At 33.3% G+C, this 22,522-nt stretch overlaps 1 protein-coding gene across 8 annotated transcripts in view; it reads right to left on the minus strand.

The window, feature by feature from the left end:
- Window positions 1-22,522, minus strand: part of OXR1 (oxidation resistance 1) — a 104,425-nt gene that overhangs the window by 23,844 nt on the left and 58,059 nt on the right. The window contains exon 1 of one of the 8 annotated variants that reach the window (XM_022584593.3): window positions 12,276-13,454. The exons of the other annotated variants lie outside the window; for them this stretch is intronic. Within the exon in view, the coding sequence (XP_022440301.1) occupies window positions 12,276-12,341 (66 nt within the window). The 5' untranslated portion in view covers window positions 12,342-13,454. Of the gene's footprint in view, window positions 1-12,275; window positions 13,455-22,522 lie in introns of those variants that run through there. 8 annotated transcript variants of the gene reach the window in all.

The following is a 22,522-nucleotide window of genomic DNA, read 5'->3' on the forward strand; positions in this document are numbered from 1 at the left end:
AACAAAGACATTGTAAGAAAGACAAACTACAGACCAATATCTCTCATGAACATACATGCAAAAAAACCTCAACAAAATATTACCAAATTGAATCCAACAATGTATAAAAAAGATATCTATACAGTGACCAAGAGGGATTTAATTCCAGGTATGCAAGGGATATGCAAGGTATTTCAACATTTGAAAATCAACTGATATAATCCATTACACATAAATAGATGCAGAAAAAGCATTAGTCAAAATCTAACATTCATTATAAAAACTCCTGGCAACCTAGAAATAGAGGGTAACTCCTGCAACTCGATAAAGAACATCTAACGAAAAAATCCTACAACTAACATCATACATAATGGTGAAAAATGAAATACTTTCCCACTCCTATTCAACATTGTACTGGAAGACCTAGCTAATGCGGTAAAACAAGAAAAGGAAATAAAAGGTATACAGATTGGAAAGGATGGAATAAAACTCTTAGCAGATGACATAATTGTTTATAAAGAAAATTCTAAAGAATCATCCAAAAACTACTGGAATTAATAAGCAATCATAGTAGGCTTGCAGGATGTAAGGTTATATTCAAAAGTCAACTGCTTTTCTATATATCAGCAATGAGTAATTGGAATCTGAAATGTAAAACCATACTATTTATATTAGTACAGAAAAAAAAGAAATACATGAAGTACAAAATTTTGAAGAAAGAAATCAAAGAAGATTTAAATAAATGAAGAGATATTCCATGTTCATATATATGGAAAGGAAGACAATACTGTCAAGATATCAGTTTTTCCCAACTTGGTCTATAGACTCAACATGATTCCAATAAAAATCCCACCAAGTTACTTTGTGGATATAGGCAAACTGATTATTTAAAGTTTATGTAGAAAGATCCCAATGCCAACACAGTAATGAAGGAAAAGAACAAAACTGAATGACTGACACTATTCAACTTCAAGACTTACTATACAGTAATCAAGATTGTGATACTGGCAAAAGAACAAACAGATCAGTGGAATGGAAGAGAGCACCTACACATAGACTCACACAAGTACAGTCAATTGATTTTTGACAAAGAAGCAAAGATGATGCAATGAAGAATAGGATGGTCTTCTACCAAACAGTGGTGGAACAACTGGACAACCACACACAAAAAAGTTAATCTAGACAAAGTCCTTATACTTTTCACAAAAATTAACTCAAAATGGATCATCAACCTAAATGTAAAATGCAAAAGTATAAAACAACTAGAATACAGAAAAAAATCTAGGTGAACATGGGTTTGAAGATGCATTTTTAGACAGAACACCAAAAGCATGATCCATAAAAAAAACTAGTAAGTTGGATTTCATTATAATTAAAACGTCTGCTCTGTAACAGACACTGTCAAGAGAATAAAAAAATAATCCACAGACTGGGAGAAAATCTTTGCAAAATACATTGCTGATAAATATGTTATCCAAAATATACAAAGAACTCTTAAAAAACAACAAGAGAACAAACAAAACATGAACTAAAGATCTGGACATGTAAGAATATGAAAAGATGCTCTATGTCATATGTCATCAGAAAAATGCAAATTAAAATAACAATGGGATACCACTATGCACCTATTTAGAATGAAAGCATTGACAATATTAAATGCTGGTGAGGATGCAGAGCAGCAGGAACTCTCATTCATTGCTGGTAGAGCACAAAATGGTACAGTCACTTTGGAAAACAGTTTGGCAGTTTCTGTTACAAAACTAAACATACTCTTATTATACAATCCAGCAGTCACACTCCTTGGAATTTACCTAAATGAGCTGAAAACTTAGGTCCACATAAAATCTGCACATGAATGTTTATAACAACCTTTTATTTAGTATAAGTGTCAAAACTTGGAAGTAACCAAAATGTCCTTCTATAGGTGAATAGATAAACTGTGGTACACTGAGAAAATGGAATATTAAATGTCAGCACTAAAAAGAAATGAGCTATAATGCCATGAAAAGACAGGGAGGAACCTTAAATGCATTTTACTAACTGAAAGAAGCCAATATGAAAAAGCTACATATGATACGATTCCAACTAGATGATACTCTGGAAAAGGCAAAACTATAGAAAGATTAAAAACATCAGTGGTTCTCAGGTGGAGGGAAGGAGGGATGAACAGATGGAGCACAGGGCGTTTTGAAGGCAGTGAGACTACACTGTGTCATCCTGTAATGGCAGATACATGTCATTCCATAGAATGTGTAACACAAAGAATGAACCCTAATGTAAACTACAGACTTTGGGTGATAATAATATGTATTAGCTCATAAATTATAACATGTACCACATTAATACAAGATGTAAATAACAGGGGTACTGTGTTTGGAGAGAAAGGGGTATATGGGAGCTCTCTGTACTTCCCATTCAATTTTTCTGTAAAACTAAAATCTAAAATCTCTAAAAAATAAAATCTATTAATTAAAGAAAAACAGGGAAAAAAACCAGGCAAACACAAAATTCAGGGAGGTAGTTACCAATTTGGAGTTGACATGAGACGAGACAGAGAAAGAACACATAGGGTGATGCACTTTCACTGGTAACGTTCTAGTTCTTAAGTTGGGTAGTGAATGAGTGAGTGTGATCACAAATACTCATTTTATCATTATGTCTCACAACTTACATATGTAATAAATATGCTTTTCAACTACTAAGTCAAATAAATAAAGAAAAAATATTATACACTGAATATATGTGTATATGTCCTCTTTTCAATTATGTTGTGACATAATTAGTAAGATGTTTTATACAATAAGGCATAAACACTAGTTAAAAAACTTCCCATGAATATGTACTATAGGTAGGCAACATAGTATAGTAGGTTTAGCTGTAGATTCTGTTTAATAGTCGTTCCTACATATGCCTGAGGGATTGCTTCCAGAAACCTTCACAGAAACCAAAACCCATGGATGCTCAGGTCCCTTATAGAAAACAGCACAGTATTTGCATATAATCTATGCATATCCTTTCCTTAAATCATCTATATATTACTTATAATACCTAATACAATGTAAATGCTATGTAAATAGTTGTCAGCATTGTGGCAACTTCAAGTTTTGCTTTTTGGAACTTCCTGGGATTGTTTTTCCAAATATTGTTAATCTGTGGTTGGTTGAATCTGCAAACGCAGAACCATCGAATGCAGAACTGGTGGATAAGGAAGTCTGATTATATTAGTTTTGTGAACTTGAGCAACCGTACTTAATCTCTCAATTTCTGGTCTTTCAAATGGAAATAATAATCATATCTTAGGCACTTTATGAGGAATAAATAATAGTATGTGTAAGATACATATAAAGTAGAAAATGATACAGCAAATGTACAAAATAAATGTTAATCTCCTTCTCCTAGTTATAGTCTGAAGATTATGAGAGCACGTATAGCAAAGAATTTAAGGGCACAGCTTACAGCCAGAATAGAATGCCTGGATTCAAACCACAGCTCTGACCTTTATTGGTCAGAGTATGGCTGTTATATGCCTCTGTTTTGTAAAATGAAGGTGAAAGCAGCAATATTTCACAGGTTGAGGATTAAGTAAAAAACTCATGGTAAGTGTATAGTGTTAGTATAAGTAATTATTAATATTTTAATCAGTATTATAATCATTAGCTGAGGTCCCTGGAAAGAGTTTTACATTTAAATTTGTTCTTCTTAAAATTCTACCTGTGAGCTAATTTCTATACAGATGTAAGTAATTCATCATGTCATGTGTTTTCAAATATAAAGACCTAAAATACAAAAAAAAATTCATCTTGTCATATATTAGGGCCTAAAAAGAACAAAAAAAGGAAAAGATGAGAAAATTCAGTGAAGTACTGATAGAAAAAAATGATGTTATTTAATATTTTGTGACTTTAATCTGATTAAACTTATACCCTTATAAAATGAGCTTATAACCTTCACATGAATTACAATTTATTGACAGACACTAAAAAGGCAGGATATAGTTATATCAAATATATAAACAGTTTCAAGTAAATGATTAGAGATTAAAGTTTAGGTTATTTATCAGAATAAACTCTAAAACAGCCTTTAAAAATAAAGAAAACATAGCAAGATGGCTGAGCAGAAAGACCCTGAGTACATGAGCACACCAAAATTACAACTATTTACAAAACAACTATCAGTGAAACAGACCAGAACCTATCAGAAAAGATCTTTTACAGCTATAGATATAATGAAGATGGGCAGCAGGGGTGGAGTCATGGTACAGTCAAGACCATACCTCTGGTAGGTGAACCAGAAACAGAAGAATAATTATTGCAGAAGTTCTCCCCAAGGAGTCTGAGCCCCACGTCAGGCTCCCAAACTCAGGGGTCCTGTGCTGGAAAGACAAGCCCCCAGAATGTTTGACTTTGAAGGCAAGTGGGGCTTCCTTTTGGAAGACCCAGAGGGTTGTAGGAAATAGAGACTTCACTCTTAAGAGGGCGTACACACTCTGGGACTGGGGACAGAAGCAGTAATTTGAAAGGAGCCTGAGTTAGACCTGCCTGTTGATCTTGGAGAGTCTCCTGGAGAGGCAGGAGGCAAAAGGAGCTTACCCTGGGGACACATACACTGGCAGAAGCCATCTTTGGGAGCTTGTTCTACCATGGGGACATTGATGCTGGCAAGTACCATTTGGAATCTTCCCATTACCTTATTAGCACCTGAACCCAGCCCTGCCCACCAACCTACAGGCACCAGTACCAGGTGCCTCAGGCCAAGCAACTAACTGAGCAGGGACACAGCGCCACCCAACAGCAGACAGGCTGCCTTAAGAACCCCTGAGCCCACAGCCTCCCCTGTACATTGCCCAGCCTACCAGAGGGCCCACCAACCAGTACACAGGCACTAGACCTTGGACCAAGGGAATGATCATGATATGATCAAAGAACTCAGGAGAAAAACAGATTAACAGAGTGAGAAATCTTAAGTGTTTAACAAAGAGTTAGAAAATATAAAAGAACAACCAAACAGAGGTGAAGAATCCAGAAAGTAAAATGAAAAATACACTAGAAGGAATCGACATTCGACTAAATGATACAGAGGAATGGATAAACGAGCTGGAAGACAGAGTAGTGGAAATCACAGAAGTGGAACAGAAAAAAAGAGAAAGGATAAAAAGAAATGAGGACACTAAGTGACCTCTAGGACAACATCAAGTGTGCTAACGTTCGCATTCTAGGAGTCACAGAAGAAGAGAGAAAGGGGCAGAGAAAATACCTGAAGACATAATCACTGAAGACTTCCCTAACCTAGGAAAGGAAACAGACATCCAGGTCTAGGACACACAGAGTTCCAAACATGATCAACCCAAAGAGGACCACAGCAAGACATACTGTAATTAAAATGGCAAAAATTTTAAATAAAGAGAATATTAAAGGCAGCAAGGTAAAAGCAACAACTTATATACAAGGAACTCCCATAAGACTATGAGCTGAATTTTTAGTAGAAACACTGCAGGATAGAAGGAAGTAGCACAATATATTTTAAATGATGAAAGGGAAAAACCTACAACTGAGAATACTTTACCTGGCAAGGCTCTCAATCAGATTTGATGGAGACATTAGAAGTTTTACAGACAAAACGTAAAAGTGTTCACCAAATCAGCTTTACAAGAAATGTTAAACGGGCTTCTCTAAGTGAAAAAGAAAAGGCCACAACTGGAAACATGAAAATTACTAAACAAAAAAGCTCATTGGTAAAGGCAAATAGGTAGTAAATCAACTGCATAAAAGCTAGTAGGAAGGTTAAAAGACGAAAGTAGTAAAACCATCTACATCCATGATAAACACTTAAGGGATACTCAAAAGAAAAAAGTGTTAATGTCAAAAACAGTAAACGTGAAGAGAGAAGAGTAAAAATGCAGGGTTGTTGAAATGCATTTGAAATTAAGAGAACAGCAATTTAAAATAATCACATACATATATAGATTGCTTGCTCGCTGTGTGTGTGTGTGTGTGTGTGTGTGTGTGTGTGTGTGTGTGTGTATAAAAACCTCATGGTAGGTTTTTATACAACCACAAACCAAAAATCTGTAACAGATACACACACAAAAATGAGAAGGGCATCTGCATGTAACACTAAAGATAGTTATCAAATCACAAGGGACGAGAACAAAAGAAAGGAACAAAAAAGAACTGCAAAAACAATTAACAAAATGGCAATAAGTACATACAGATCAATAATTACTTTAAATGTAAATGGACTAAATGCTCCATTCGAAAGTCATGGAGTGGTTGAATGCATACAAAAACAAGACCTGTATATATGCTGTCTTAAGAAGTCAGACACACACAGACTGAAAATGAGGAGATAGAAAAACATATGCCATGCAAAAGGAAATCAAAAGAAAGTCAGGGTAGCACTACTTCTATCAGAGAAAATACTTTAAAACAAGGCTGTTATAAGACACAAAGAAGGGCCTTACATAATGATAAAGGGATCAATCCAGGAAGAAGATATAGCAACTGTAAATATATATGCACCCAACATAGGACCACCTAACACAGAAAATATTAACAGAAATAAAGAAAGAAACTGACAGTAACACAATAATAGCAGAGGCCATTAACACCCCACTTACATCATCCCGACAGAATATCAATAAGGAAACACCGGCCTTAAATGACACATTAGACCAGATGAAGTTAATAGATATATATGGAATACTGCATCCAAAAGCAGCAGAGTATACATTCTTTTCAAGTGCAAATGAAACATTTTCCAAGATACATCACATGCTAGGCCACAAAACAAGCCTTAGTAAATTTAAGAAAATTGAAATCCTATCACGCATCTAATCTGACCAGAGTGATATGAGACTAGAAATCGACTACAAGAAAAAAAGCTGCAAAAAAATACAAATATATGGAGGCTAAACAATATCCTACTAAACAAACAATGGATCACTGAAGAAATCAAAAAATACCTGGAGACAGATGAGTATGAATCACAATGATCCAAAATCAAAAGGATGCAAAAGCAGTTAAAAGAGGGAAGTAAATAGCGATACAAGCTTACCTCAGGAAACAAGAAAAATCTCCAATAATCAACCTAACCTTACACCTAAAAGAACTAGAAAAAGAATAAACAAAACACAAAGTTAGTAGAAGGAAAGAAATCATAAAGATAGAAGCAGAAATAAATGAAATGGAGACTAAAAAAAAAAAAATAGAAAAGATTAGTGAAACTAAGAGATGGTTCTTTGAAAAGATAAACAAAACTGATGAACCTTTAGCCTGACTCATCAAGAAAAAAAGAGAGAAGGCCCAATTCAATAAAATCAGAAATGAAAAAGGAAGAGAAATCATAGCAGATTACTGTGGACAGCTATATGACAATAAAATGGACAACCTAGAAGAAATGGACAAATTCCTACAAATGTACAATCTCCCAAGCATAAACCGGGAAGAAAGAGAAAATGTGAACAGACCAAATACCAGTAATGAAACTGAGTTAGTAACAAAAGTTCCCGTCAAACAAAAGTCTAGGACCAGACGGCTTAATAGGTGAATTGTACCAAACATTTAGCAAAGAGTTAACACCTATTCTTCTCAAAGTATTCCAAAACACTGCAGAGAAAAGAACACTTCTGAATTCATTCTATGAGGCCAGCATTACCCAGATACTGAAACCAAAGATATCACACACAAAAAAAATTACAGGCCAATATCAATGATAAACATAGGTACAAAAATCCTCAACAAAATATTAGAAAACCGAACCCAACAAAACATTAAAAGGATCATACACCATGAGTAAGTGGGATTATCCCAGGGATGAAAGGATGGCTCAGTATCTGCAAATCAATCAGTGTGATACACCACATTAACAAACTGAAGAATAAAAACCATATGACCATTCTGATAGATGCAGAAAAAGCTTTTGACAAAATTCAACATCCATTTATGATAAAAACATTCCAGACAGTGGGTATAGAGGGAACATACCTCAACATAATAAAGGCCATGTACGAGAAGCTCACAGCTAATATTATACTCAATGGTGAAAAGCTGAAAGCACTTCCTCTAAGATAAGGAATAAGACAAGGATGCCCAATCTTGCCACTTTTATTGAACACAGTACTGGAAATCTTAACTATAGCAATTAAACAAGGGGAAAAACAAAGAGATACAAATTGGAAAGGAAGAAGTAAAACTGTCACTATTTGCAGATGGTATGATACTATACACAGAAAATCCTTAAGATGCCACCAAAAGACTACTATAGATCATCAATGAATTTGGTAAAGCTGCAGGATACTAAATTAATATACAGCGATCTATTTCATTTCTATACACCAACAACAAGCTAACAGAAAGAGAAATTAAGGAAACAATCTCATTTACCATCACATCAAAAATAATAAAATACTTAGGAATAACCTTACCTAAGGAGGTAATGGTCCTATACTTGAAAAACTGTAGTGCACTGATGAAAGAAATTGAAGATGACACAAACAGATGGAAAGGTACACTGTGTTCATGGATTGAAAGAATTAATATTGTTAAAATGACTATACTACCCAAGGCAATCTACAGATTCAATGCAATTCCTATCAAAATTCCAATGGCATTTTTCAGAGAACAAGAATATTTAAAAAATTTGTATGGAAACACCAAAGACCCCAAATAGCCAAAACAATCTTGAGAAAGAAGAACAAAGTTGGCGGTGTCACACTCCCTGACTTCAGATTATACTAAAAAGCTACAGTAATCAATACAGTATGGTAGTGGCACAAAAACAGACACATAGATCAATGGAACAGAACAGAGAACCCAAATATTAACCCACATATGGTCAATTTATCTATGACAAAGAAGGCAAGAATGTACAATGGGGAATAGACAGTCTCTTCAATAAATGGTACTGGGAAAACTAGATATCTGCATGTAAAAAATGAAATTAGAACATTTTCTCACGCCATATACAAAAATAAACTCAAAATGGATTAAAGAACTAAATGTAAGACCAGAAACCATAAAATTACTAGAAGAAAACTACTAGGCAGAACACTATTTGACATGAATCTTAGAATTATTTTTTTGGATCCATCTCCTCAGGCAAAGGAAACAAAAGCAAAAATAAACACACAGGACCTAACTAAATTTAAAGCTTTGGCACAGCAGAGGAAACCACTGACAAAACGAAGACAGCCTACTGAATGGGAGAAAACACTTGCAAATAATATGACTGATAAGTGGTTAATACCCAAAATACATGAACAGCTCATATAGCTCAGTATCAAAAAACCCAATTAAAATATGGACAGAAGTCCAGAATAGACATTTTTCCACAGAAGACCTAGAGATGGCCAACAGGCACATGAGAAGATGCTCAACATTGCTAATCATCAGGGAAATGCAAGTCAAAACCACAATGAGATATCACCTCACACCTGTCAAAATGGGTATCGTCAAAAAGAACACAAATTAACAAATGCTGGCAAGGATGTGGAGAAAAGGGAACCCTGGCACACTTTTGGCGGGAATATAAATTGGTGTAGCCATTGTGGAAAACAGAATGAAGGTTCCTCAGAGAACTAAAAAGAACTGCAATTCTATTCCTGGGTATATACCCAAAGAAAACAAAAACACTTAGAAAAGATATATGCACTCCAATTTTCCTAACAGCATTATTTACAATTATTTACAATTTAGCCAAGATATGGAAGTTACCTAAGTGTCCATCAACAGATGAATGCCTAAAAATGTGGTGTATATACAACAGACTACTACTCAGTAGCAGTAAAAACAAAATTTTTTTAAAAAAATAAAAAAACAAAAACCAAAAAAACATAAAAAACAAAACCAAATTTTGCCATTTGCAACAACATGGATGAACCTAGAGGGTATTATGCTTAGTGAAATAAGTTAGAGACAAACGAGTACTGTATGTTATCACTTATAGGTGGAATCTAAAAAATTAGTGAATATAATAAAAAAGAAACAGACTCACAAATATAGAGAACAAACTAATGGTTATCAGTGGAAAGAGGTGATACAGGGGTAGGGGTTTAAGATGCAGAAACTACTATGTATAAAATAAATAGGCTACAAGTATATATTGTACAGCACAGGGAACATAGTCAGTATTTTATAATAATTATCAATGGATTATAATCTACAAAAATTTTGAATCACTATGTTGTACACCTGAAAATAATATACTGTAAATCAACTATACCTCAATAAAAAACGTATAAGGAAAAGATAAAGTTAAGCATGTTTCATCAACATGGTTCTCACCCAAGCTAACTGGCAAAGGTTTAACTTTATTCCATATATTTTGGAGCATATTCTAACTATTAATCCTATTATCTTTGAGACTTTAATTCATTTACAAAATGCAAATAATCTATCTCTGGTTAACACACAGTTACTAAGCATTTAGAAAACTGTCCTAGTTTACATAGATATATGGCCATATCAATACTAGCTATAAGACTATTTATTACTTAAGTAATACCATTCTACTAATCAGTTGAGTAAAGTTATGAAGAACTGTAAGAAGTTACAAAATACGAAGTCCAAAAATGAGAAATTTTATTTGTTCTAAAATATTTGTTATACTCCTAGAAAAATTATTTTTTATTTTCAGTTTTAAAGTGGAAGAGCTCCCTCTCTGGCAGAATCATAGAGGAAATTTCAATCTACAAAACAAGTAAAAGAACTGCTATCATTTTAATTCGTATTTCCTTAAGCCTTTCTCCTACCCTACAGCTTCTAGGATTTCTACTCCAAAGCAAGGAAAACAGCTAGAAAACTGGGACTTGCGCTTGTCTACACACCAAGACACATCATAATGTATTGTACCATTTTATAAAACTCTCAAAGACATCCTGGCGAGGTAATGAATATGCTAGGGTCTAGCTGTCTCTGTGCTCCATGACAACTTAGTTCAGTAAACCACTCGATATGAATTTTCACCTTTAAAATGGGAAGTAATACTACTGACTTTGCAAGGTTATTGTGAAGGTTAAGTGAAACAACATATATAAACTCTACGCGCAGAGCTGAGGACCAGTGAGAAGCACGCTCTCATATCTGAAAAAATAACATAACAGCTCCCTATAAGGTTAAAAAGGAATTGGTGACTATAAGTGTGTGATGTACATTATAATGACCTATAAAGTTCAAAATATCCACATTTTGCCTGTATTTGTAACAAATTAAACTATATTACAGTATTAGCAAACTAATGATAAATGTTAATTCAAACTGCAAATCAAAAATATACATGCATAGCATCACTGTTCTTGGTTTAAAAAAAAAAAAAGCTATGCTAATTGGCTAATCTGATAACCTGATCAGAATTTTAACAAATCCAATCATTTCAGATGCCTAAACCACTCTGTGCTGATGTTTCATAAACAAAAACTTGAAATCATTCAACTTAAAAATAAAAAGACATAAAAAAGTACTCTCGAGCCAAATTACACCACCACCAATGGAAATAATTTTGATATTTTTACATGTTTAACATTTAAGGGTGGCAAGCTGCTTTGGGGGCATCTTCCAAAGTCACTCCTGGTTCTAAGTATATGTCTAGTCTCATTTAAATCATCTATAATCTCAGTAAAAATAAAATTAATATTCATAAGGCAAGATATAATCTTAAATTACCAAAGAAAAAACAACTGGCAATACATTTTCTAACAAATAATGCATACATACTTATACTGAAAAATATCTAGGATTCTTAAAATTAGTAAGGTTGAGTTAGATATTTCTTTATTAGAGTATCATTTATCATCATAGAGTATCATTATCATTCTGTATTAGGCAACAATGCTTGAAACTTTTTGGATAGCTTGAGAAAGACTTTTCTTGGATTGCTAAAATAATAGTCTTAAAACACAAAATTATATTTAGTCTGGGATCCAGTCAATAAAAATTAAAGTTAATTCACTAAGATAGTTCTACTAAATTTATTTTTAAGCAAAACAAAAATTCCAAATATTTTCCTACAAAGTTAAATTAAAAATTAAGGCAGTAATAAAGGTTTGATAACTTCCTGTTGATGTAGAACAGGAAAACCAAAACACTTCCACAAACCAAAATTACAGTCCCTTATTCATTTCCTTTTTGAAGATATTTATGATTAGCAGAAATAGCTTAAATTAAGGTACGCTTTTATAATCATACAATTTTGCATTCTATAAATATTCTCTATACTTAAACTTTTAAATTATACAATTTTTCAGAATGTCACCATACAAAGACTAATAAATATAGAAACTGAAATCATCGACTAAGATTTACCAGAGTATATTTTTGATTAATTGGTTGATGCCTTCTTCCCTTTTTCCCATACCAGAGACGAGACATTTCCTTTCCAGGGCAAATTAAGTTACATCAAATCTCCTAAGAACTGTTTTAAAAAGCATTCTTCCTCTGTCAAAAATACATTTCTAGCACAAGAGCCCTACTACAGTGACAAAACAGTTTGCTGGAGACAAAGATTTGATTGACAAGACAGAGAGCTAATCACTAAGTAGTATCCATTGCAAAGATAGTCCTGAGTGGAGACTGTAAAGCTGGGGAGGGAAGAGAGGATTTCCCATGTTTAAGTTTGGTTGCACTGTACCCAAATGTGCAGAGAAAGGATTCAAAAGCTTAAAGATACAGAGCATGTATTTCCAAATACCAGTACACTAAGAAATATACTAAAAATAACCCAGTCATAAAAAAGTAATCAGTACAGTTTCCAGAGTCCCTCCCAAAGTACACAAATGATTTGAATTAACATTTTACTATTTGCTCATACAGTCATAAAATTCTGTTCCTCATTTACATCTAAGAGTCCTATAAAATTTCATCTTACATGTATTTTTTAAGCAGTAAAACATCCTTTGAGGACCCTTCAATCCTCAAACTTTTAGAATGACTATGTAAAAATGAAGCCAATCTACTACAAATAAATCCTATACAGATATTCAGTGTGATCTGAAAATTCCTTTTAGTATTAACACAGTCCATTTTTAAACTGCATTTTCTAACATCTAGTTTCTTGAAAAAGTACTTATATTTACTATGCCTATGTATACTTCACTAACCAGGGGTATCCTGAATATAAGTGAATTTTAAAGATTATTTTTATATTATTATAAATATTAATATATTTATATTATATAATTTTTATATTATGACTATAAACTATAATCACCTAGATTACCTCAATTTTAACTAGAATATCAATGCCATATGATATACTGAATATTTCTTCCATTTTAAGCTAAGACTGCTCCTCCCCCTTTACTTGTGTGTACACACAAAGCTGTGCACACAGTGCCACCCTTCACACACACACAGCTACCTTTCTAGTATACACAACGCCGCACCATACCCACACCCCCCCATCTCCTTCCTGCACATTCCAGCACGTGCATGCACAAGACACAGCACACCCCCTGATGAATATCCACCCTGCCATGCCACTCATACCAGTCACCCCCCTAACTCCCCCACCAGCTCCACCACACTTACCTTAAGATCTCTCTCCCACAGTCCCTTGTAGGCACACTATACCCATCTCCACACCAGCTTTACAATACAGGGTTCAATTATATACATAGTGAACTGTGGTTGCCAACCCCCATCCCTGCACTCCCTCGGCACACACCAACAGCATTAGATAATTTGGTGGTAGTGGGGTGCTCTTCTGGAAACCTATCATTACTTCCAGCCGAATTTTCTAGAATTAGAAATACATGCATACCAAAATGTGGTTTAAATGAGATTTTAAAAAATATACACACATGCACCATGCAAAGGATAGCCTATTTCATTGGTTGTCTTACTCAGCATACATCTCCACACCTTCTTCCTAATACAGTTTTGATTTTGCTAAGGTATCTTTTCAGCCATGTGTTTCTGAGAAGGCTGGCTCCATACCTAGACAGGATGGGTTCTTAAAGATCTAAACCAGTGGGTCTCAAATTTTAGCCCACACCAGAATCACTTGAACATTTGTTAAAACAGAATACTGGGCTCCAAAACCAGTTTCTGATAAGCCGACTGCAATGGTGCCTGAGAATGTGTATTTTTTAATTTTTTTTTTGTTTGTTTTTTTTGGCTGCGCTGCAGCTTGTGGTATTTTAGTTCCCTGAGCAGGGATCGAACCTGGGCCCTGAGCAGAGAGTCCCAACCACTGGACCATCAGGGAATTCCCTGTACTTTCTAAACAAATTCAGAGATACTATTGCTGCTGGTTGTGGTCTAGGGACCACACTTTGAAAAACAACTAAACTACAATGAGATATCACTTCACACCGGTCAGAATGGCTATTATCAAAAAGACAAGATATAACAAGCATTGGCAAGAAAAAGGAGAAAAGGGAAACCCTTATGCACTATTGGTGGGATTGTAAATAGGTGTAGCTACCATGGAAAACAGTTTATTTTTTGAGGTTCCCCCCAAAATTAAAAATAGAACTACCATATGATCTAGCAATTCCACTCCTGGGTATTTATCTGAAGAATGAAAACATGAATTTTAAAAGATACATGCACTGCCATGTTCACTGCAGCATTATTTACAATAGCCAAGATATGGGAACAACTTAAGTGTCCATCAATGGATGAATGCATGAAGAAAATGTGGTATAGATACACAGTGGAATACTACGTAGGCAAAAAAAAAAACAAAAACAGGAAAAGACTGAAATCTTGCCATCTGAGACAACATGGATGGACCCTGAGTTCATTAGCTAAGTGAAATAAGTCAGACAGAGAAAGACAAATATCATATGACCTCATTTATATGTGGAATTTAAAACAACAAAAAATGAAGCTCATAGATACAGGAAACAGATTGGTGGTTGCCAGGGGGTTGGGGGGTGGCATTGGGGAGGGCAAAATGAGTGAAGGGGGGTTCAAAGGTACAAACCTCCAGTTATAAAATAAGTCATGAGGATATAATATATAGCATGGTGAATATAATTAATAATACTGCATTATATATTTGAAAGTTGCTAAGAGAATAAATAGATCTTAAAAGTCTTTATCACAAAAAAGATTAACTAGACTTACTGTGGTGATCATTTCACAGTATATACAAATATCAAATCATAATGCTGTACACCTGAAACTAATATGTTATATGTTATTTATACCTCAATTGAAAAAGAAAAATCAACTGGTCTAAGCTAGCTATTTTAAGTGTGATTTTCTGTTTCTTGAAGCCAAATGCTTCCATTTAATAAATACAATACCTACCTAGCAGACATAAAATGAGCTCAGTAAATCTCCTTCTTGCCCTTTCTTTTTTCATAATACTCAGAAAACATAATGCTAGGTCATTTAAATTTGTCTAGACACCCCAGGGCTTGAAGCAGATGTCAATTTAGCATTAAAAATGTAAAATGACAGGCTATAAAATGAAGCACTTTTAAAAACATAACCAGCTTAAGGTTGAACATAATCTGTTCTCATAATTCACATATTCAACTTAATGTTTTTCCCTTTACTTTCTTTATCAGGGCTGAAATTACTGAATTACCTTATATCTGATATCCTCTAAGTTGGGAGTGGTCTACTAGAAGCAATAATACATTATCTACCCTACTCAATATTTAAAGTAATATTTTAATTTTTAAAATCATAAAATAGTCTGTCATTCATTCATCCCTTCTCACAATATCAATTAGACATTTTGTGCTTTAATAGAAATTTTATAGTCTATAGCTTTTGGCTAGTAACTGAGATAGATTATTAATAGGGAAAGCAAAGCATTGGTTCAATACTTTCCTGAGGTAGTTAACATCAGTAATAGTCAAAACAGACCATAATGACTCCTGGGTGCTAAATGCTAATATGAAAAAACATAATAGCCTAGAACTAGAGACCTACTCTACAGCACAGTGCCTATAATACTACTGTACTATATACTTGAAAATTTGCTAAGAAGGTAAATCTTATGTTAAGTGTTCTTATTACAAAATAATAACTATAAAGAGGTGAGAAGAAACTTCTGGAGATGAGTGTTTACGGCATAGATTGTGGTGATGGTTGCATGAATATACACTTGTCTCCAAACTCATCAAGTTGTCTATATTAAATATGCACAGCTTTTTGTATATCAATCATACCTCAATAAAGAGGTTTAAAAAATACTCAATATAGAAATATAAGACAATTTGTATTAACTCATAAATTCTAATTGTTTTTAATGCTTTTGATTTATGAATTTTTCATATTCACTAAATTTCTTTGGCATTATGATTTGTAATCCCATGTGATTAGATCAATGTAAAAAAAAGTATATTCTTCTTTAATTGCTTTTATCTGAGAAATGTGACCTCTACTTAGTGACTTAGAGATAGAGACTACTTTCATTTTGAACAAAATCAATTCTGTATGGATTTTTCAGGCTAGGCTAAGAGATCAGGAATTTTGTTTTATATATTGACTCAATTTTAATTTTGGCATTACTTGTGCTTTAATTTAAAAAACAAAATGAAACAAAAAAACAACCCATGTGTTTAAGAAAATGAACACCAGAATACTCATTGTTTGGCAGCTTAAGAAGTAAAACATTAATCAAACAATTGAAGCCTCCTGATACTGGTGCTTCTTAGAAGTTGCAGCAATACCAAACTGTTAGTCTTCTCTGAGAAACCTAATAAACAACCACGGCAATAACTCTACTTAATTAGTGACAACTAAGAAAACAGAACTGATTCCACATGACGATTACCACATCCTAGTGGAAAGCCAAATCAATAAGGATATAATATGATAAATTTTATAGCCTAAATTGCTAAGATTAGGTTAAATATATTAAATTTATATAACTAAAATGGAGAACATTAAAAATTAATGTCAAAATGGGAAGATCCTATAAATGAGTTACAAAATTATCTACGCCAGAAAGCAGATTCTAAAATACTTGGAGTAACTACAAAACCTTTGTACAGGTTTATTTAATAAGCAGCCAATATATTTACACTTACACTTTCACTTCAATGAAAGCTTTGATTATTTGAGAAAATGTGAGTAATGTCAAGCACCTAAAAATGAACAAGTCATATCAGAAACCAAACACTGAATGGAACATATTTTTATCAATACTTTGGCAAGTGTAAGAAGTAAGAAGTAAACCAGAGTAATCTTCTAATAACAATCATTGCTTTTAAAAATGAAAAGCACTAATACATTATATAATTTACTATGGGCATGTAATTTTAGTAAATCCATATTTTAAAATTTAATCAACAAGGATAAACCTGGGGATACAATCTTACTAAACTTGTATTTTAAAATTTAACCAACAAACATAAGCCTGGGAGGTAAACTTTTAAATAAATCAATTAAAGCTAATTTAATAAAGTCAATTTCTTAGTTGTTTTGACCACTGGATGTTTTAATTAGTAGGTCTGGAGTATGAGAGATACTGCACTACAAGTGGTATAAAATTAACTTTAGAGATGAAAAAAAATTGAAAACTTTTTCTGCCAGCTCTTATCCCAAAAGGAGTGGAATGTCAATCCAAAGGAAGTGGTACAACAAGCAATTTTAACTTCAAAAGTTCTACTTTTGAGGCATGTCATCAACCAGCAAGACTGGTACACTCAACACATGTGACAAGCTGAAACCTAAAACTTTCAGAGGATTCTAGTAGAGTGCCTATTGAAGTTGGTATTTGGGGTCGAGAGTAATAAAGCCTGAGGGGTGTAGTTATGTGCCATGGTACCTGGTGATAGGATAAAACTGATCTGTATTACTGTAGCATCATTTTAATTTCATGATAAGAACTTTTAAAGTTTTTTAGGTACATCAGATAAATTAAGAAGATAAATGCAAAATTCACATGAACCTTAAAAATAAAACAAGCTTCAAAGTTATTTCAGGCTTACTGTGGTAGGCACTGCTTTAGACTATACCACTGGACACTTGGGTACTTGTCAAGTACATCAAACCTCAAAGCGCATTTGATAGATAAGTTCAACAGGCACAGATCAACGAAAAAAAAAGTATGGAAGGCCTGGTATATTTCTTGATTTCCCTTTCCTTGTAGTGCCTCTGAGTACATAAGGTGATAGGAGTCCTTTGGTATGTAAGGGAGCTATGCCTGAAGTAACTATGTCAGGATTGCTACTATTGATAAGAAATCCTTTTAAAAATCAAAGCATAAAATGATTAAAGAAAGTTTCTCCACAGTGAAGCAAATTTATGTTTTTGGTGTGCAGATGCAACACCAAAATAAGGGGAATATTTTGAAAATGTTTTATACATTGCAACTTGCATGACAAACACTTGAAAATTAAAGTATATTATGACCAATATAGTCTGAAAGTATCTTTTGTCTTAGCATTATATATGTTTAACACAACACCCAAAGTGGTGGCTTGGGGTAGTACAGTAGTTATTCCACCTCTACTGTACAATGTAATCACCTGAGGAGCTTTAAAAGAACACTGATAAGTAGGTCCCACCCCAGGGCTTCTGATTTAATTGCTCTGAGGTGACCCTGAGTATTAAGATTTTTGAAAGCTCCACCAGATGATTCAAAGGTTCTGCCTAGGTTGAGAACTTGGTGTGGTAAAGAGTATAGTCTCTGAATTACAGATTAACCACTTTGAGGATTTTAGCTAAAATTAAGCTTAAGAAACAAGCTTAGAGAAATTATCTGTAAAATAAAGATAATAGTCTATGATTAAGTGGGATGCAATAGATCTAAATATTGATTTATAGGAAATTCAAGGCAGAAGAACATGTCAGTAAGGCTGTGGGGATGTGATCAGCAAAATACAGACTATGGGACATTCTACAGGAAAAATATGATTTCTTAAAAGCTAAAATTACAAGGTAAAAAAGCAAAGCAAGGCAAACAAATGGAGGGAGAACCTACATCTACAGAGAATTAAGAGAAGTTTTAACTAATCGAAACATCTAAACCTTAGTTGGATGCCAATTCAAACAACAAACAGTAAAAATACATTCATATTACGTGTATTTTAAACATTTTTATCACATTTGAAGAAATGTGAACTGGGGAAAAGGAAGGATTACAGATAAAATAAGTTGAGAAAGCTGAGTGGCACATGCAAATTCACTATACTATTAATCTCTGTATTTATGTATTAATCAAATCAAAGCACAATCATCAGCAAACAGTAGGGGTCAAAATAGGCATCTTTTCCCACCTTTACCTGACACTGCTGAAATGCCATTAGTGTATTTTCCTTTTCAGTGAACATCCATAAAAACACTCCCCATCAAAAAGCAAGTAACATTTCTCACAAAACTGCAAAGGCCCACATAAAATATTATCCTCAGTAAACATGCTCTACTGACTTCTTGCACTGAGTACTGGCAGAAACCAGAAGACTCTACAATTGCTCCTTTTCAGTTGCAAGGTAGGGTTATTAAACTACCAACAGCAGAAGAATTCATAATTAAGAAACTCAAGACAGTATGGTTAAAAAAGAAACAATGTTGAGGTAACCTGATGTTTTATGCTAACTGTATTTATATTGACTAATGACTAAACTAGAACAATAAAGAGTACATATTAAATAACATCAATCTGTTACACATCTTGAATTACATGTATAGTATTTCTAGATTCTTTCTCCCAATATTCAGGAATCTTAGTTCTAATGTATCTTAAGGGGTTCTTACTCCTGACAATCTTAAAATTTAGCTATCTTTTCTCTTTGCTAGTAAAGGTAGGTTTCTGCTGCTCTCACTTCTCTCTGGAATTCACTGTACAAATCTCTAATACTGCTCTCCTTTTTTTCCTTTTCTCATCATTTCTAATTCTTGAATTCCAACCTTTTCTAATTATCTTCAGAACTGACTTTCAATTTGCACATTTGGGATCTGAAATTGTTTCAAATATTGTAGAATTTTTCTTGCTACAAAAGGTGCACATTTTAGTAACTTGGGGTGCCACAGTTGATGAATCCTTTTAGGGTAATGATGAGGATAGTGTAAGATCAAAGAAGAGTTACTAAAGTCAAACAGAAGTACCAGGGAAAATAATCCTGGTAGAGGATTAAAAAGGAAGATAATAATAATAAATAATAATATTTAATTATATTTAAATATTAATATTTGATAATAAAATTTCATAGTATCATAGTATATAGAAAAAATATGTTGTTACTAATGTGCACTGGAAGGAAGAACAAAGACAGATGTATTAAACTTACAAAGGTATGTTTCTTTAAACTCACTAAGAGAAAGAACTTTCTAACAGAACTGTCCTAAACTGAAAAGTACTGCCCTTTGAGGTAGTAAGTTTCTTATCATTAAATATATTACAGCAGAACCAAGAATAGTGTAAAATGTAAAATGAGAGGGGCTGAACTGTCAGTTAATTCCAACTTCCAGAGTCTATGGCTTTATGACAAAATATTTACTACAAGTGACATAAGAACTTATTTTAGGATACAGATCAATTTTTAATAAGTACAAGTTTCATTATTTATTTTAATCTATGTCCAAATTTATTCATTAATGCTGTAAGTATTTATCGAGGATGAATTATATGCCTGTACTGTTCTTAGCTCTGCAGATAGTGTATGAAACCCATAAAACCCTGCTTTCATGCCACTTACAGAGGTAGGGGGACAGGAAGGAAACAGAAGAGAAGTAGTAGAGGAGGTGAGTTTATCATATGCAGAAGTTTCCTCAATGTATAAATTTCATGTTAGCATGAAATAAATTCATAATAAATTCATCCTAAATTCTAAGTCACCTCTTCTCCGGCCGTAGATAGAAATTTTGAATTACTCTTATTTTATATATGTCTCTAGTCAAATTCCTTTTTTAAAAAACATCCTTTTAACATTTAAAATACTTTTTATGTCGTTTTACATTTCTTGAAACCCATAGGATGTACAACACCAAGAGTGAGGCCTGAGGTAAACAACAGGCTTTTGATGGAAAAAAAAAAAGCAACAACAACTTTTTAGGTACTTAGTAGCTATCAGGCACTAGACCAACACTATACAAGAGAAATACAATGCAAGACATATGCAAGTACAAATTTTCTAGTGGACACATGAAAAAAGGAAAAAAAAAAGTTAAATCAATTTTAATATATTTACTTCACCCAATATATCCAAAATATTATCATTTCAACATAATCAATATAAAAATTAATCTTACATTTTTTTCTTTCAATTCTAAATCTTTAAAATCCAGTAAATATTTTGTATTTACAGATTATCTCTATTTGGACTAGCCACATTTCAAGTGCTCTACAGCTACAAGTGGCTAGGGGCTATTGTATCTATAGGAATTAGTATATTTTAACTACATCTCAATGCAGACACCAAATTTCATAGGAAATACCTGAACTTACTTAGATCATATTTAGATTTCATGAAACTTATAGTTGAACGAATAGATTCATATATCCAAGTTGTTCCAAACATATTTAAATGTCATCCAATACTGAATCAAGTATCGGTTTTTACATTTAAATTATTTAAAAGTAAATAGAATTAAAACTTCAATTCCTTAGTTGCATTAGCCACCTTTCAAGTACTCGATAGCCACGTCAACAGTGGCTACTATATTAGATAGCGCAACAAAATGTTTCTAGACAAGGCAGCAAAAAAAGTTTTTAAAATTAAACTTTTTATCATCCATCTTCTTTTTGTTTGAATCAATTCTAGTTGAAAACAAGTGAGGGGACCTTTTTTTTCTTTAGAAATCATAACCTGAAGAGTCTTCCACAAGAACTGAGGCAGTTCCTTTGAATCAAAATGTCAGTACTCAAAAAAATAATAATAAAAGTCTACTATTTCCAAAGTTAAGTATTCCAATCCCAAAGGAGAGAAAACTCTCAACTCCCTTACCTGATTGAAAATATTGCCATCCACCTTGCCACCCAAGTTAGAAACTTCACCATTACCTAATTGTCACTAAATCCTGTCTTATTAACTAGGTAATACATTTTTTAAAAACTTTATTTTATCCCCTTCCACTCTACCTTCTATTGTTACTACCTTTGATCACCTGGGCTATTTTAAAAGTATCCTAAAGCTAATTTTAAATACATAGGGATTATTTTGTACATGTGAACACCCATGTAAATCATCACCAAGAATAAAATACAGACCATCTCCAGTACTCTATATAAAGTTCCCTCCTGCCCCTTGCCAAACCCTAAACTCCCAGAAATAGGTAGTCTGGTGGACTTTTGATTAGTTTTGCCCTTATGAATTTTATGTAAATGGAATTATACAGTATATAGTCTTTTATGTCTGGCTTGGCTTCTTTTATTAAACTATTATCTTTGAGACTCATCCATGTTGTTGTTACCAATAGAACCTTTTTATTGCTATATTATTTGGAATTATATAAAATTCTGAAATTTATTTATCCAATCTCCTGCTGTTAGGCATTCAGGTTGTTTCCAGTTTGTGCCTATTGTGAATAAAGCTGGTAAGAAGATTAATAATGTTGGTTTAAATATTAAAATAACTCAAAATAAATGCTCAAAATATGTTAAACTCTTTTCCTCCATTATGTTGTAGTCACAGCAGGAACTG

Source organism: Delphinapterus leucas, chromosome 17 (assembly GCF_059928025.1).
Source record: "Delphinapterus leucas isolate spDelLeu-1000000601 "Yukka" chromosome 17, BTC_Dleu_Yukka2, whole genome shotgun sequence".
In the NCBI taxonomy this organism is placed as follows: domain Eukaryota; kingdom Metazoa; phylum Chordata; class Mammalia; order Artiodactyla; family Monodontidae; genus Delphinapterus; species Delphinapterus leucas.